Here is a 17,903-nt window from a genome sequence, read left to right as displayed (position 1 = left end):
GCTGCTTTATTTAGGATTCTCTCAGCTGTCCCTGTTATCTCATTCAACAGAACAACCCGCTAGTGATAGACTGGTGGTAATATTAATTTGTTGAAAGAAATTGACAGGTAAAACAGATTATTTTATTTTGTTCTTTAAAAGATTCACTGCAGTAAATTAGAGAAATATGATTTCAGATATCTAAGAAAGGCGTCCTTGCTCTATATTGGCTTGCTTTTGTCTTACCCATATTTGGTTGAGATTCTTCATGTAATCTGTGAAATTCTTTGTGCCATTGTTTTAAACATAATACAGTGAGATTTGATGCAGTGATTCACTTCGTGCTTATAGCAACTTGAGGCAGATGAGATACAATTTTAACTTCTGCAGCAGAAGGCTATTGACTTGCCTGGTCCCTTTACTAGACTAATTCTGAATCATTGGTGCCATTGCCTGATTTACATCTTTGCAAATATATGCAAATACAGAGTATTGCTGTATGGTCTTAGGTCCTCAGAAGTGCTGGTGACCTACTTGAGTATCTTAGCTAACAGAATAGGAGCTTTTGCCTCTTCACATTTTTTACATTTCAAAAGGCAGTATGTATCTTATCTTTTCTATGTATAATTTCTGAAAAGTATCCTACAATGCTTGAATTATAGTAAAGCATCTGAGAGATCAAGGTCTTTGTTTTGGGGAGGTGTTGAGTTTTCTGTTGCTGGACTGAAGTTTTCTACTGCGGAAGGCAAGAGGTCCTCATTTGTGAATTCTCTGGGAAAGCTAGAAGGAGCTGGAAGGTCCATAATTTGTTTCCACGGTTTTCCAGGACATCTGGGGAGAGGAGACTCTGGGCGATCTGGCAACCCATTAAATAAAGAAGTATCAGGAAGAATTAGTGGTTGTGCAGGTGTACTGGTTTCCTTTCTTGCAACCCCTGGATTAACTAGCTCTGATGCTGTTTCAGCACTGGATGATGGGAGGGTTTCATTTTGATTAAAAACCCTTTCATTGGACTCCTCAGAAGATTTGGGGTTTGGATGTTTATGTTTACCATTTTTACTGTGTTTTTTATGCCCACACCCATGGCCAGTTCTGTGCCCACAACCAATTTCATGCCTATGCCTTTTGTCAGACTCATGATCCTTTTTATATCCACGCCTGTGTTTATGCTCGTGTTCATGCCTGTGTTTATGCTCGTGTTCATGCCTGTGTTTATGCTCGTGTTCATGCCTGTGTTTATGCTCGTGTTTATGCCTGTGTTGATGCTCAGGTTCACCTTCACCTTCTGGTTCCTGTCCACCATCTTGTCTTGGTTCTTTGCCGGGCCTTTGCCTTTCTTCTTCGTTTTTATCAGAGCATGAAATTTCATTTGGCTGGTCTAGCGTAGCAAAGCTTCGTAAAGGTGTGAATCCAGGAGGCCTTCTTAGAAGTACAGCCTAAAAAACATTGCAATAGCAGCCATATTTGTTACATGAACAAGAACAATAGCTTCAGATTTGGGAAATTCAGAAGTTGGCTCATTGTAGTACATGAGTCATTTAGCAAAAATATGTTATCAGATTTTTAAGGTAAACTAAATAATTATCTTTTCTATCTGTGATAAACATGGAAACATAAACATCCTCCCAAATAACTCCGGAGTATTTCAGCAGTTATATGTTAAAAGAACAATTTATATATCACTGAAATTTTGCCAGTTTAACATGGGAATGATACTATAGAGAGGAAAACGTGTACTGATTTTAATTTATGAACAGTACAGTTGATTTCTAGGACTAAATGTCCCTGCGCTTGTTAGAGTATAACACTCCTATATACAAAACCAATTTATGCTAAAGGCTAACACATCTCTGAGTAGTCTCAATACCAGAATATACAAAATTTTGTTTGTCATTTTGTTATATGAAATGTAACTATTCAATTTTTTGTTTCTAGATTTGACATATGCATTTCATAAGACTGCTTAGAAATAACACATATAGGTTAAAGCTGATAATATGAAACATTCGGTTGTTATTGAGTAATCTCTATTTCCCCATCACTGTTCAACTGGAAGACAAAGACTGAATGCATGGTGTCACTATCCAACATGGGTTTCATTTCTGCCCACCAAAGTGTGTGATCATTATCTTGCTGCAAATCAGAGTTGTTTGGGATGGAGCTAAATTTGGAAGTTGATGTGAATACAATATTGTAGTGAATACAAAGAGGAGAGACATTTATTAGTTGATACATAATGAACGAATAGGTAGTTATGAAGGTGCTGAGCACAATGAAGTTATTGATTATGAATGCAAGTTAAACAATCTCACTTTATTCAGTATATCTTCTCTTCATTGGGGAGCATGGGAGTCCTTGCATTTATTAAAAAAACTGCAATCATCAGAACTAAAAAAGTTCTGATAATAAAAAAGATTTATATTCCATTCTGAAATTTTCAAACTGACCCATGTTCAGGGCTAGTTAATCGTGGAGCTGGGCAGGAAGGAAACTGAAAGATCTTCCTGCAGAGATTGACAACTCGTGGCAGGAGATCTGCTACTCTACTAACATGAAAAGATTTGCAGATGCTTTTGAAATCTGTGGGGTGTAATTATTGCGTTGCCAAATATATTTTTGTCTCAATTTTTAAATCTAGTGTGAATAGTAATTCAGAGGAGCTGATGGGGCTTGATACTTCAGAGCTTAACTGATAATGCAAAGCAGTAGTCAACAGGCAGAATGTTCTCTCTGTCCTGTTGCCTTTGTATTTCTGTAATCACTGCGTTGTCCACTGGCTCACCTTGTAGTGAAACTGACTTTGATGTAAAAAGCTGCTGAGGTTAGAGGGTGAGAGGGAAGAGTGTGGCATTACTGAGGTTGTCAAAAGAACTATGTGTTCCTTTATTTTTGGTACAAAATATGGGATAATTTGGAATGGATAAAGAATTTAATGACCGCCTTTGTTCTATGCTCTACTTATGACGATGGGTAATGAAGAAGAATCATACCATTGACCGTTCTTTAGAGCAGTTAACCTGGGGAAAGATTTTATTCTCCCATGGAATCACATGAATTTGTGCTTCACATTGCACTGGTACCTGTTGACAAAACAGAAATCAACACATTAAGGCAACAAAACATCAGAGACAAAGGAAGAGTTGTGCATGAAAAAAATTATGATTTTTAAATAATACTTTTAAATATAAATATACTTGGAACTTTACCCAAATATCTATGAAATCCGTCTTAGTGATGGAGACTTTTGTATTGGGACACATCACTGCTTAGGTTTTTGAGGTTATAGTATGCCTGTGTGAACACTTTAATTCAACTTTGGATTGGAAATTGGATCTTGAAAAATCGAATTTTTCATCTCCAGCACTTTTGGAGCACTAACTGTTTAATCTTCATGATATTCCTAAGACATATTGTTTGTTGATGGTATTTCTCCTACTGAAAATTGGGAAATTGAGATAGAGAGAAAGGCTTTTTTTTTTTTCTATTTAGTGCCTGCTGCACTAACAGATTTTAAAACCTCACAGGTAAGCACTGTTCATATGGTGGGAAAAGAGAGGGGAAATAAAGCCTGTCTTTCCCAACCAGCTCCCTTGCCAATGGTTTCTGGCCCTATCAGCATTACTTTCCAGCGTCTGGAACACATTTTCCCGCTATCAGCAGCATGCACTCCAGAAACATCATTCCTTTGCACACCAGTAACACTCCAGTCTCATGTTTTCCTTAGCTGCAAGTCTCCACAGAGTCAGGAGTATTGCAGCTATTTCATTACCCAGCAGCCTCCTCCCCTCCTTTCTTTGATTCATTATAATCAGTTCCTTTCACTTTGCAGAGAGCACTGATCCCGCAGTTGGAGTGACTCAGTTTAAGCTTCATGTTTTACTAACGTTGTCACTGGCTGGGGTTACAAACAGTGAAAGGTGCCCTTCTTGTTGAAACAAAAGTTTACTGAAAGAGGTAACAGAACTCAGGATGTGATTTTACTTAAGTGTTTACAATTTCTGGTGCAAATGAATTTGTCCATTAGGAACATTACAGTTGGCAGCATCACCATTACTTACACTGTCTGATGTGGCTTCGCAGTCTTCATTAAATTTTTCAAACTCTTTCTTTGAGCAGTTTGTCTTCCGGACTGCAAATACTAAATGGTAGTTTTGTCCTGCAACCGCCTGAAAAATTATCAAGAAGGCTTTCTTTGGTAAAGGCATTTTATTGAAAAGGGTTCACAGGAAAGATTGTTTTTCTACGAGCTTGTACTACTTATATTCTACAAGTTCTGACCACTGAGACAACATATGTTAAGAACAGTATTCAAATATTTGGCAGCAAACCTATCTGCTTCTAATCGACTTACTTATTTACTCCAGTTCCCATTCTCAAAAATTCCAGCATTGAAATTGAAGGAAACAGAAAGGTCAGAATAATATCAGGTCCACAGTTTTGGCTTTGTTTTATTGGATGCCTGTAGTAATGTCATTAATAACAAATGAAATCATTAGAGATACCGCTGTAGAGAGCCAAATATGATGGAAGAAAAGTGGAATGTGAGTAAAATGAAGTGTATGATGAACAGGCTCAGTTGAAAATTAACGTATTTGCCAAATGCATTAAGGAGAGAAACTGCATGGGTTCAAGAATGTGCCTGGTATGAGTTCTCTTAGTATTTTTTACAGAGCCCAAGATAATATATCTTGCTTCAGAGACAGCAGGCAAAACATGAAATTCTGTCTCTCTTAAATCTATTTTAAAAATGTATGCATGCTAGTATTAATCATGATATGAAAAATGAGAAAGAACAAAAAAGTTTGAAAGAAGAAAAAAGGTTTAAAAGAAGAAAAAGCACAGATATTATTAGTAAGATAACATGAGCTATTCAGAAAAACTCTAGTGTTCTTTTAGTGCCTTCTCCAGTGGTACCCCTCATGCTCAGGAGAAGTTGTTGACAAAGTATTTTCTGAACTACTCCACTGTTTTATTTTCAATTCTGTCCTAAACCTTTGTTTTGATATGTTGGGACAGTAAACAAAGCAAATGCAAATGCTAACCTATATTATCCTCTTGATTCCTTGTTCTTCTTTATCCAGCTATATTTACCTGTATATCTTAAGTTATGCACAGATGTTCTCTTCTGAATCTAGCTGGAATATTATTAGCAGCAGAATCAGTATATAAATTATCAGATTTCTAAGGGAAATTGGGAAGCCCCATTTCTTGGAGCTTATAGCTACTGTAGTGTGGACAGTGCCTAAAATAACATACAGAGTATTGGTGTGGTGGATCAAGTGGGTAGTTTCGTCTAATAAATCTTTTCTGCTTTAAAAGTCTAAGGTATGTTACAAAGGTGGTAAAAAGTGGGGTAGATATACAGAAATCAGATATCCTAAGTCAGCCTTTTCCCCATGCTTTTAAAATCCTGTTGTTTTCAGAAAAATGAAAAAAAAAAACCCAAGAGATGGGAGATTTTTAAATAACTTCTGAATGCAAGCCAAGAAGGTTAAAATTTTGCAAGAAGAATTGCATGGATATTTCAGTTACCACATGTATCAACACTTAGAGAAAAACATTATTTCAAATCTAAACACACACTTCAGCTAACTTTCAGCTCAGACCAATAACACTGCCATGTCTGTTCCTCATCTCTGTGGTATATCCCAACCTCAACTGTCGCTGCTTCTATTGCTCCGCCTTTATAGTAGAAATCATCATTGGTCTCCGAATTATACTTCTCCATAGAAACCTTCAGTAGTTCCTTCAGTTCTGGACTGTCTTTTGGGATAGTCTTCGGACAACCAGTGCGAGTGACAGGAATTACCGTGTCTTCAACTGAAAGAAACCAACAGATTTCAGATCTAAGGAACAAAAGATTCAGTGTAGATAAAGGCTGGGAAAAACAGTTAGTTATAAACCCCTGCCTTCTGGAACACTTGGTATTTGGGTCTATCAAATGAAACCAAGATATCTTTAAGTTTTATATGATCAGCATTATCGTATCTTGGTTATCTGAAAGAGCACTGCATCAGCACCTAGTGTCGCATTGGACACTTAACAATACTTTTCTCATAGAAACAAGAATTGCGTGTACCAATTGCAGGTAGCTAGCAAATAAAGAGAGGGAACATCTACAAATATGGAAGGACCTGAATCAGGTGAAACAAGAGGTGCATGTTATTGGCAATGAATGAGTGTGTTGAAGAATATCATTATCATTTCTTCAAGAGAAACAAGTCTGAATGGGTAAGAACGCAGCACTCACTACATGGACTAGTACTGTACTCCCTGTTCTAAAGCTCTGGAGCTGTGATAATCTGTGTCCAAATAGATGGCTGGAGGAAAAAGTAACAAGAAAATTATTTGGGCGTTTGACTGTAATGAACTTATACATTTTAAGTAATTTACTGGGGCAAAAAAAAAAACCCCTCTGTCATATCAAATGTAAGTATAGCCATGCAATATGAAATAAACAATGATAGTATCAGTAGGTGAATTACCAATTTTGGACAAAATCTTAAAGTCCTCAGCTCCTTTGCCTTTCAAAAGAATACACGGGAGCTCTTTGGAAAGTTAGAAGTTGTTACTTATTTAAACAATGTGATATTAAGTTGCTTGTCATTGTGGTGGAAAAGGAATTAATTTTTGTAGGACAGTTATACTCTTTGAGTTTGTATCTGTTAACCTCCAAATGAGAGTCAGCAACCAGCTCCATGTCATAGAAACAGGGCAGTGCACAAATCACAAAATGTAACTTTCAGCTGCATATGAAATCCTTGTAAGAAGTGAAAAAAGTCTGTGGTAATATTTCATTAAGAGGCACTGTTTTTTTGGTCCCAGGAGAATTATTTTCTGTTGTTATTCTCCATTTTCATGTCTTGCATTTTTATTTTGTCTTTTTTTACAATTGTAAAAAAAACGTTGAAAATTGCAGAACTTTAAAGATTGATAGTGCCTATGACATACCTGGAAGCTTGCATTGGCTTGCAATATCTACAATCTGCGCGTGAAGATTTTCATATGCTTTGGCATCACATTTACCTACACGCTGGAGTAAAAAACCCAAAACAGCTCCTTGTTATTTAGAAATAACGAACAAGCTCACATCCTAATACCTTTCTGCTAAGAGAATAAGTCAAGCATACTACTAATAATTCATTCCCTCCTTCAGTATACTGGAAGCAAGAAGCCTGACAGTCAGTCTGCAGAACCAATAAATGATCAGAGTTCAAAAGGACCACTCAGAGAAAATAAAACCATAAAAGAGAAGCTAAATGAACTATTTGTATGTGTTCATTACAGAAGGAAATGGGGAGGTTTACAAGCCAGAATCCTATTTTATGGAGAACTCACTGGAATTTCTGTCTCAAACTGTAAAGACCAAAAAGAAGATTATGCAATTAACAAATCAAACATTACTGAGTTTCTTGTATTTACTCAGGTGTTCTAAAGGAACTGTGGTAGATGACTTGCTTAAAATTGCCTTGATATCTTAGGGCTGGAAGAAAGCAGATGTTGATCCTCTTCTGTTTTAAAAAGGTTATAGACCCATAAAATTATTGTCTGTACCATTCAAGTGATTAGAAATGGTAATAAGGAAAGAACTAGGGGGCATGAATACATCAAGGAGAGACCAGGGGTTTTGTTGTAAACAGAAGTCATATTTTGCAGATTTGTCAAAGTTCTTCAAAAGCATCAACAAAAGTCGGTAAAGAGACCTGCTGATAAAGTACATGTCCCTTATCAAAGACTCTAAAGGAAACTAATCAACTGTAGAATAAGAAGGAAGACTTACAATTCAAGATCAAGATCTTAGGGCTATGACAGATACTTGAAAATGTCATCCATAAAAAAGTCTGCTTAGTAGTGGTTTAGAAAAAATAATGAAAAAATAATGTCAAGGCTTGTTATCCAGGTTAGAGAGAATGATATTATGCTCCACTGTAGCTCTGTGGTTCACATGCATGTTGAATACAGGGTGAAGTTCTGGTCTTCCCATTTCAAAATGAATAGTACGGAGCTGAATAAAGGTATGAAACAACTTCCATGGAATCTGATCATTCCAAGGCATGGAATATTCTTAGAATATCATATTCTAATATCTGTTGATGATCTATTAGCAAGGCTGCTTAACAGTTCAGGGGATAAGTGATAAAGATCCAATCCCACAAACTCTGCGTGATCAAAGCAGTATGTCAATGAGCTTAAGGTTCAAGGGCAAACGTGGGTAGTGGAGACATCTGCTTCAGCTAGTCTGATTCTCATTCTCCTATTATTTGCCACAGTGTTGTTATTGTTTCCTTTTTTGATCAATGCTTCTGAAACATTCTGAAACATTCTTGAGACATTCAAGGAGTTATTTTTGAACAGGAGAGGCTCTTGAATGTAACACTCAATAGTGCACTTCCACAACAGCTGAAACAGATGCGAGTCAGGACTCCTCTGGTTCCTCCCCTCCCATTTACCATCACTGTTCATTATGACTCTGCATTCCTGCCCTCTACCTTGTATTTGCAGAAGCATTTGTCTGACCCCATGGTGAGCTGGTTCAGGCAGGTTGGTTGAGAGAGCAACCCTCTATTTTTGGTACAGTTAATTCTGTTCCAGGTCAGAGAAGCCAAGGAAGTACCTGGTTTTGCAGCACTGTCTAGCTAGAGTATGTATGTTGGTTAATAAATTTCTTTTGAAGCTGTCTTGTTTGGACTGTGGTAGAGGTTAAGTAATAATGCAGCTATTTACTTTTCTTAGAAAATATGTCTTAAGCTGGAAAAACGGTGCTAATTTTAATTATTGCTTTTTGGGTTGTACCTGAGTAACTCCTTGAATATCTGGATAGGAACTTCTCAAGGGATTTATTATTTGGGTGAGACTGTTTAGATTCTATAGAGTAATCTGTCAACATTTCAGTGGTCATCTTAGTCGCTGATTCAGGAGAAGATATGGGTGTTCTAACTGCATAAATAGACAGTTATCTATATCTATATCTGGATTTAAACTTCATTCACAAACTGAAGCAAGACTATAAATACTTTCTTGAGTCAGATCTCAATGATTATTTGTTAATATGATATTTTCTTGATAAACAGATTTGAAGATTACTTACACCTCTAGAAGTGGTTTTGCACTCTGGAATTAAATCTTGAAATTGGTCTTTGGAACAGTTAGTCTCCTCGATTTCATATTTAATTATGTAATTCCATCCAGCTACCACCTGGAACAGATATTTAGGAGATACATTATGTAAACCAATACAAACTTGGAAGTTAAACTATTAAATATGATTAGCAAAGAAAGCAAAACTACTATTCTAGTGCCTCCCTTCCATCAAATCACTTTGCAGTCATTGAGCCATAGAGTATTCATGGACAGCAAAAAAAAAAATCTTGTCCTTGTGATGATACAAAAAGTAAACTAAGTCATGCATATATTAGAAGTACACTTTGTATTTGGATTCAGCTTCTCCTGGCAAGCCTGCAGCCTCATAATGCTTGGTTTCTTGCACTTTCCTCCAAAATATCTGTTACTTATTACTCCCAGTGACAGGAAGCTAGTCTAGATAGATGACTGCACTAATACAGCTTGGCAAGTCCTATGTTCCTGAGCGTGGGACATAGCAAAACAGTATCTGAATAATGTAACTTTATACTGCTGGCATCATTTGTTATTGAGTAGCCTGCATTTATCATCTACCTATAATTGTGTCTGCCTTGGGCTTTACCTTCCCCCGCCCACTGTTTTGTCCAGATTTGTGACCCTTTTTTTCATTTTCTTTCCAGGAGGCAGTTCAGTTTTCCTCACTGTGGCTACTGCTTCTCATCTATGAAATCTCTCCAAGTCACAGTGTTAGGTTGGGTAGCATTGGATTAGAAAGGGGAAATAAGAATCAAATATAGGAACTTTCCATCCCAGATCAGTTAAAGCGGAGGGCTCTGACTGGTCACTGTTGGCCAGAAGTGAGATGATGGTTCTTTTTCCAGCTGCTGGGTTGCAGTCTGTCTGCAACATTTTGTCATGTGGCTTAAATGTTGTGTAAGCTTGTCTTTCAGCTAGGAGGATTGTTGCCATCAGTAAAGAAAAAGAGGACAGTCTGAATTAAATTGTGGGTCAAATTGACATGAAACCAGAAGACGCTTTTTGGCTAAGTAAAACCATACACATTTAAAGAAAAGGGCCTGTATTTGGTGTCAGGTTATATACTAGTTAAAAACCAAATAAGAAACTTTACTTTCTAGCAACGTCACACCAATTCGTAGGAGAGCCTTTCACAGGGAAATAGTTGTTGCATGGAATACCAGATGACATGGAATTTCTGCGACCTGAGCAGTCATTTCTTGCAAGGCAGGTATTCCTGTGTGCAGAAATCTTTCAGCAAGTGACATGCTGGCTTTTTGTTTTTCTTACTCGTTTTTCCTATATGGGGTTTACTCATCCTGTAGCGTATAACAGCTGCTGACATATGAGTCCTATTGCATTGCAAAAACATAGATTCCTGCTGCTGTTTGAGAGGCTGTAGAGTATAGGAGACATCTGTGCAGGCTGGCAGTTTTGGCACAGAACCTAGGAGAGATCTGCTCCTGCTGGAGCTTCAGGGAGAGGCCAAGTGGAATAGCCGAGAGCACCTGAGATGACACAAGATGCCTGTGTCAGCACTGAATGCAAATAAACTGGTGCTAAATGCTGGTTAGATGCAACTGCAGATAAAGAAAAAATATGTTTACTGTCAGTTTGTAAAGCTGACAGCTCTGAAAATCCAGTAAGTAACTGTTTATGATTCCTTATAAATGAAGAGAATTATTTACAGGGTCTACACTCTATATGCACTTTGTATGCTTTTATTATGAAATATAAGCTATCTTAATCAGAAATGTGTGCATAAAACAACCTAGGTACCTGGTTTGGGGGTTTTTTTGGTAAAATTGAGAGAAAAATCATACACAAACCTGTCTTTTAGCTTCTTTTATTTCCACAAGCTTAAAAAGGGCGCGTTCAGCACTGTGCCTGTTAAACTTTTGAATGGCTTGTTTCAGAATTTCTGACACTTCTGAACTGTCACTTGATATAGGATGGAAGCATCCAAGACAGGTAGCCTCAGTAAGTGTTATCTTTGGCGTAGCTGGAAAAGAAACAAACCAAAAAATATAGGGCTTCATGTAAAACAGCCTTTAATTTTTCCTGTCTGGCAATGAGAGAAAAGTTTCAATGAGCAAGAACTTTTCCTGCTTTTAATTGGAGCAATCAGCAAAACCCACATTTCGGTTTCAGGGCCTGCAAAGACATTCATTGTATTTAGAACCATGCTTTGGTTTGTGGTGGTAAGGGCCATCCGTGACATTTGGATCCAGGCATGGTTTCAGCAGCAAACTTCATTCAGAGGCATGAGTTCAGGAGTCATTGAATCTCTGAAAAGCCTTGCATGTGGTTTTGACACCACTAAGGATGGGTCATCCCTCATTCAGTCAGGGAAGAACCAGTGCAGGCTACAAGTAAGAAGATGTTCTTCCAATTTTTCAAAGCTCACCCGCTGTGTGCAGCTGCTTACTGTCCTCACCATGTTTCAGGATGGGGACTTTGGCAGGAATGTTTTGGCTGACCCATGTGAACTGCTCTGGTTCTGAGCTCCTTAGGGACTGTAGTTGAACTGTTCTACTGCTGTGTTGTTTGAACTCCCCCTGCTAGTCACTGTGGCTGCCAGTTACCACTTGGTGTTACCTTCAGGCTTAACCAACTGGACTGGCTGTGGATAGACAAGCTTGACAGGGATGCTCAAACTTCTGTTTCCTAGTACTAATCCTATTAACTCTCTTTCCTTTCTAGTAATCATGGATTGGATTTTCATAAATTAATTTTATAGTTCAGTACATAAATTAATTTCATGATTCAGTGAGCTTGAGAATGAAAGTGGGACAATATGTGGTCTCTGTGGAATTGAAGTAAAATTTGTGTGCCTGATCCTCAGCTGGCATAAACTGGCTTTAATGGAGTTATGCCAGCTTGCACCAGCCAGGAAACCAGTTCAGGGTCAGTATGATCAAACTGTTCCACCAAGAAGGCTGAACAGTATGGTACCTAACATAGTGGGGAAATCCCTCACCAGTTAGGGTCTATTGTTTCACTCTTTCTGTTTGAATCCTTTGGGTTTGATTTGGCTCCTCTGTACATTTGGAATATCTCAGCGTAAGCAATACTATTTAGTCTCAGCTCTCCAAGGGGTACTTGAACAAAGTCTGGCCCTTTGTATTTCTAGCATCACTTATTTTGACTCAGTAATGACAAATATATACATGTTGCAGAAAAATGTGACCATGTTTTCAGGGAGTAATCACAAAGGAGACAGTAAAACAACAGTACACCCAGTTCTAAACCAGCTATGGTGTCAGCATTTTCATAAGTGCTGAACAAATGTGTATTCTTTTTTTGGAGTTGCTGTAACTTGGTAAGAAGAGATCAGCTTCTTAGGCTGAATATATGATTCATTTAATTTAGTTTTTTTTTTTTTTTTAGCTTCCTAAGCAAACATTCAAATGCAAGTTTCCCATTCATTATCTGTGGGATTCACACATCTTTTACTGGCAACTAGATGTCACCATTGCCCTACAAATGCGTCTAAACCAAGCGGCATTTATTCAGTAGCAGAACATGGAGTTTGTATGTACTGCAGTTCCTAGAAGGACACTGGCTTTAGGTATAGCCATTTAAGCTTTAAACAAGATAACTAGGAACAAAAAACAAAGATAAGCTGCCAAACATCTCAGAAATCATGGTAAATATTTCTGTAGTTAATATGCACTTAGCTCCCTGCTACCAGTTAGATGGATATTTTAAAACTAGCTTGGATATGTCTTACAGTAACACTAGGCATAGGCACATAGAGATCTCAGTTGCAAAACTTTAAACCAATATGATCTCTTTCTAATAAAGCAAGTTACTATGTGAACATAATAGTCATATATGAATGTCTTATAGGCAAGAAATGTAGTACTGCTTATTGTTAAGGTCTAAAAGATATCAGTCTCGTACATAATTACATCACTGCTAGATTTTTATTTCGTAAATGAAATTTTTTTTGTTCTTTTTTTGGTTGGGGATAAATATTTGTTTTGGTAAACTTTAACAGAAATAATTTAGTCGTTTTTAGTTTGGAGAAAATTAAGGTACAATTTTGTCATATAAAGTTTTTTTCTAATAATTTCTGGCACAATTTTATGCTTGAATAAGTAGGACAGAAAATGTGTGTGACAAGTTGTATCTAGTCTCTAAGTTACTGATATGCTTTTGGTCTTAGGCAAGTTCATTTTAACTTGGTATAATTCCAGTGTCTGAAGAAACTTACTACACATGTATGTGCTGGTTTTCATTACCCTAGGTAGAAACTGCCAGTGCTTCACTGACTTAGCCTATATGTGTATAACAGTGAAGTGAAATTTTATCTTTAACATGTAGTTGCTTATGGAAGATTCTTTATGAATGTCTGAATAGAATGATAAGGAACTCCTACCTTTAAAATTACCTGAAAGTCTCAGTATTACGTTTTTCCCATTCTTATTTGTCAATGTACTTGTTGAATGCTGCCCCAAACAGTTACATACCTGGAAAAATTTTGCAATCTTGTGAAATATTACTTGTTTTTTCAGCGTCATTCATGTGAACTCGAGCTGTGCATTCTCCTGTTTTCTGCAAAAACATACGACAACATTTGTCTTAAACTTGCTGAAGAAAAATACAGTGCTATATCTTCCTCTACCTATTGAACAAAGTTGACAGTTGCAAATTGAGTTTGGGGAACAAGTTCATATGTACCTTTATAGTAATGTCTAATTTGCTGTTTTGTTACTGGAAAAGGAATGGTTTTGTTGATTGTGAGGAGAGTAGGGGATGAGCAGATAATTTGAAAGATTGCTTTGTATCATGATTGATGCGTATTAATTAACTAAAGAATTTACAGTCAGAATAATGGAAATGAACACGCCCTCATAAATAAAGTCTGTGTAAATTGTGTATTTACCTAATTTCCTCTCTGCTAGTACAAGATATGCAGCAATGACCATGGCATTTCACATTGATTCAAATGATATTATCACCATCATCCCTTTCTTTGTGTTGTGTACTGTGTGAAATAACAGTGACTTTCACTGGAAATGTGCAGTGTTCCTGCACGCTATGTGTACCCCAATTGTACCTCCTCTAGGTGCTCTCTAGCAGCATGAGCCAGACATGTTTTGCACTGCTAAAAGCCCTCTGGTAAATTTTCTGCCATAGTGGCTTACATGTCAGCATTTTTGTTGGTGCAGATCTGAAGCCAATTTGGTTGTGCAAGTTTCCATTATACATAATTAACAGAAAGTTTTACAGCCCTCACACTCTCACAGTGCAGTATCTTATGTTGAATTTATTGTGAACTTTCATATTGAAGCACTGAAATGTTCCTTTCTGCACATATTCAGGATTATAATGGTAAACTCATGATTATAATGGTTAACTTTAGAGTTGTAAACATTTCTGTACTGTACTTTAGTCCTATAAGCTCTCAAAAGCAACACAGCTAAAAAAGTTAAATTCTCTACTGTATTTTTCCCCAGGCGACTGCAGTCCTGGTCATTATGCTGATGTTTCTGTACAGAGAGCTTTTAAAGAGGACAGATACTTACAGCCTCTGCAGGTACTTTGTAATCACAGTCCTGCCAGAGTTTGTTTTCCTCAGTGGCACAAGTGGTTTCTCGTATTCGATATTTGACATAGAATTGTGTGTCAGGACCTGCCTGGATAAAAACAATATGCATGTCATCATTTGCATAGTAATAAATCAAGTGAAAAGATAAGAGCTTCAAAAGGTAAATACTATCCATTGGTTACCTTGTATTTTATAGTATGGTTTCAGATTAGCTGCTGGTCTCCATGCAAGGTCTCCCAAATCTTGGCAGTTCAATAATTAACTTGTCTAATTATATTACTGAGCCCTTATCTACAATTACAATATGTTGATACAATAGATACAGTATGCTCAACTACCTTCATTTTAACTTGCAGTACCAAGGGTTTTAAAACCAGAAAGAAGTGGTTAGGTTTTATACTCATATTCAAATGTACTCTAAATAAGCAAATTTGGGTTGCTGCTTGGATAGTTAGCATAATTACCAGCTTGGACTGTGCTCCTGTCTGACTCCCTCACTCTCACTCTTGGCCTCCTCCCAGATCTGTCTGCTTTCCTTCTGTACAACTCTACAGGCAGCCCAGAAACAGCAGCCAGCAGCCCTCAGGCAGCCTGGCAGTGCCCAAACTGCCTTTACTCTATGGTAACAGGATACCTCAGCTGCCCTGCCTGCTGGGGGAAAGGGGCGAGGAGGGCATGTGCTCTGGAGACAGCCTTTGGCGGTGCCTGCAGTTTTCCTGTAGGCATTAAAGGCTGAGCTGCTCATGAGGGTAGCCTCAGGAATCCCATAAGATGAAATACAGACAAAGTATTAAGCAATGTTTGGCCTGGCCAGTGGAAGTGTTTCTGAAGTTAGTAAATCAGTAGGGGGCATTTTCTCCTTGCCATAAACTGGGTAGAGAACCTGTGCCTACAAGTAACATCATTAACAGGCTGCAAGGTTTGTGGTTTGTCCTTTAGACGAGATATAAAGCCAGAAGTTACTAATCTTTTACAGCCACTAAAAAGGCTCTGCCAATGTGCCTTTTCAAATAGAAACACAGACAGTTGCTGTATTTTAACACTGGTTATCCTCAAATGATACTGCTGGGAGAATTAAATGATAATTCTTGCTTTAGTGGTACCAAGAAAGTGAAGCTGAGCTGACGTGGGTGGAATATACTGGATTTACGCTGGTGTAGACACAGAATTATATTCTGTCTTCTCTCAATTCCTGTTGTGTATTGCTAGAACTACGAAGAAGTGTAGAGGTACCTGATATAATGGTTGCAGGTTGTAAAACAGGATGAAAGAGTCTCTAAAAATATAATGGACTTAATCCTCAGCAGGTATAAATTGACATTTATGGAGCTGCATCAGATTATACTATCTGGGATGTGGACTTAAAAAGAACCAAATTCTGTTCTCTGTTACAGTGTTCTAAATCTGCAATAAATCAGCTCACTAAGTAAATGAAATAATACATGAGAAAAGACATTGTTGCTGTATGTTATTTGTTGTTGGTTTATTTCATTATTATTATGAACAGCTATGCCTTTAACTGGGGCAGGTTCAGTCTTTCACCAGTCAGCTTTTATGTTTTATTACCTTATCAATAATGAATGTACATGAATATGTAATAACCAGCTATTTAATTAATGCGTTCAACATTGTGAGACTGGCAATGAGTAAAATCTATACTCCTTTTAGAAAAAGAATATCGAATATGAGAAAATCTCTATTGCAGATTCCTTTTCTCTGTTTTTTACTTAACATCATAGTCAGATCAATGATTCAAAGTAATAATTTATTTCCACCTCAGATCTTTTAAGAAAAGGAAAGATGGATATGTAGAGAAGGAAAGATGAATAATAATTGCAATAGTATGTATTCTTAAAAATAGAACATTGTTTAAGATAAAATACTGAAACTAATATCTGTCCTTTGGGAACATCAGCAAAAGGAAGGTGGTGTTACAGCTCTGATATAAAGATGTTTGCATTTGGCTGTTGTTAAGGATGTGTGTAGTTCAGTGAAGACAGTGGGACTATTCATTTGTTTAATATTAATTGTATAACGGGTTTGCCAGATTTTAGTCTTTGTCACTACATGCTAAAATCTCCCCAGTTTGAAAACAGGAAAACCGGAGGGTAGGTGCCAGGAGATGTGGGTAGTTTACTGTAAGGCATTTAGCAACTCATGTCCCCTTTCTGAGGTCAATTTCTATCTGGGTAAAAGCGTCTTGTGATTTTAGAGTGCAAAATATTCTCTCTGACACTGGATTTCTTGTGTTTTACATCTGAAAATCCAATCCAGTAGAAAAAAAATGCTAATGTTGTTTTCAAGTAAAGTAATGCTTGTCATTATTATGGTAATATCATCTTTGTACGCCTCTCAGAGGTAAATACTCTTTTGTTAGATTAATGCTATACAGAAGGACTCCAGGCAAAGGATCATGTTTCATTCTTTTTTTCTTCTGTAATTTTAGCTGTCACCCTATTTGACTAAAATACCACCTAGTGCTTTTAGATAGATCTGTGACTCAGGACTAGTGTCAATCAAATAATAGTCACAAAAAATTTATTCAGAGTATTGCCAAATTTTGTCAGGTCATTCTTTTTTATGTGTGATATCTGCTTTTCCCAAGTCAAGATAATATTCAGGTTTTTTAATAAGTGTGTTTTTGCCATTGATCTGAAAACCTTACTGATGATGGAAAGGGGTAGAATTCCCAACAGAGAAAGGAGAAAACAGAGTGGACTAGCAAGACAAATTGTATTAGTGATAGAAATTTTCTATTCTTTAGTCCTTGCATTAATAAGCAATTCACCAGCACACATAGTTCCGTTGATAAGAATATAATATACATCCCTGCTTGTCATGGTAACGAGTATCTTACTGTGCAAGTCATTTCTTTGATTTTTTTAAAACGTTTTTGGAATACACTTTGCTGTCATGCTTGCTTTCTTACAAACGAGATGGAGATAATCTGATTCAGAGTGCATAAACAATTCCAACATTTATTTTTTTTTCCAAAGTCTACTTACAGTTCTCTTGGCTTCCATCACCATGTATAGAGCAAATTGATTACCAGTTGCTGTGTCTCCATTGTATTTCTTCAGTGCTGTGTCAACAGCTTTAAAGACATCAGGGTCATCACAGTCCGAAAACTCAAATGGAAGAGGGGTGGCTCTGCTAGAGAAAAAACTACAGCAGAGTGCTAGTACAATGAAAGGTTTCATAATTGGACAAAAAAGGCCCCCTGAATTAGAAGGGTCTTTAAAAACCAAATGGAAAAGGAATGCCTGACAGG

The 17,903-nt window shown here is 37.2% G+C and overlaps 1 protein-coding gene across 1 annotated transcript; it reads right to left on the bottom strand.

Moving 5' to 3' along the window:
* Positions 1-635: 635 nt before the first annotated feature.
* On the bottom strand, positions 636-17,887 carry KNG1 (kininogen 1). The gene is made up of 10 exons (XM_050902771.1): positions 17,638-17,887; positions 14,610-14,720; positions 13,551-13,635; positions 10,905-11,077; positions 9,068-9,175; positions 6,931-7,012; positions 5,633-5,799; positions 4,038-4,145; positions 2,970-3,059; positions 636-1,415 (listed from the first exon to the last, which is right to left on the bottom strand). The coding sequence occupies exons 1-10, from the start codon at positions 17,830-17,832 to the stop codon at positions 636-638; spliced, it is 1,899 nt and encodes a 632-aa protein (XP_050758728.1). The 5' UTR covers positions 17,833-17,887.
* Positions 17,888-17,903: the final 16 nt, after the last annotated feature.

The sequence above is a fragment of the Gymnogyps californianus genome, chromosome 10 (assembly GCF_018139145.2).
Source record: "Gymnogyps californianus isolate 813 chromosome 10, ASM1813914v2, whole genome shotgun sequence".
NCBI lineage: Eukaryota > Metazoa > Chordata > Aves > Accipitriformes > Cathartidae > Gymnogyps > Gymnogyps californianus.
This window is presented reverse-complemented; position numbering and strand designations above follow the sequence as displayed.

Bases quoted from the DNA above. Each gene is read 5' to 3' on its own strand.
- KNG1 (XM_050902771.1), bottom strand. From the start codon at position 17,832: ATGAAACCTTTCATTGTACTAGCACTCTGCTGTAGTTTTTTCTCTAGC. The intron at 14,721-17,637 runs GTAAGTAGACTT...GTTTTTATCCAG, and splicing joins TGATGGAAGCCAAGAGAACT to GCAGGTCCTGACACACAATT. The intron at 7,013-9,067 runs GTAAGTAATCTT...TTTTTACTCCAG, and splicing joins GCAAAACCACTTCTAGAGGT to CGTGTAGGTAAATGTGATGC.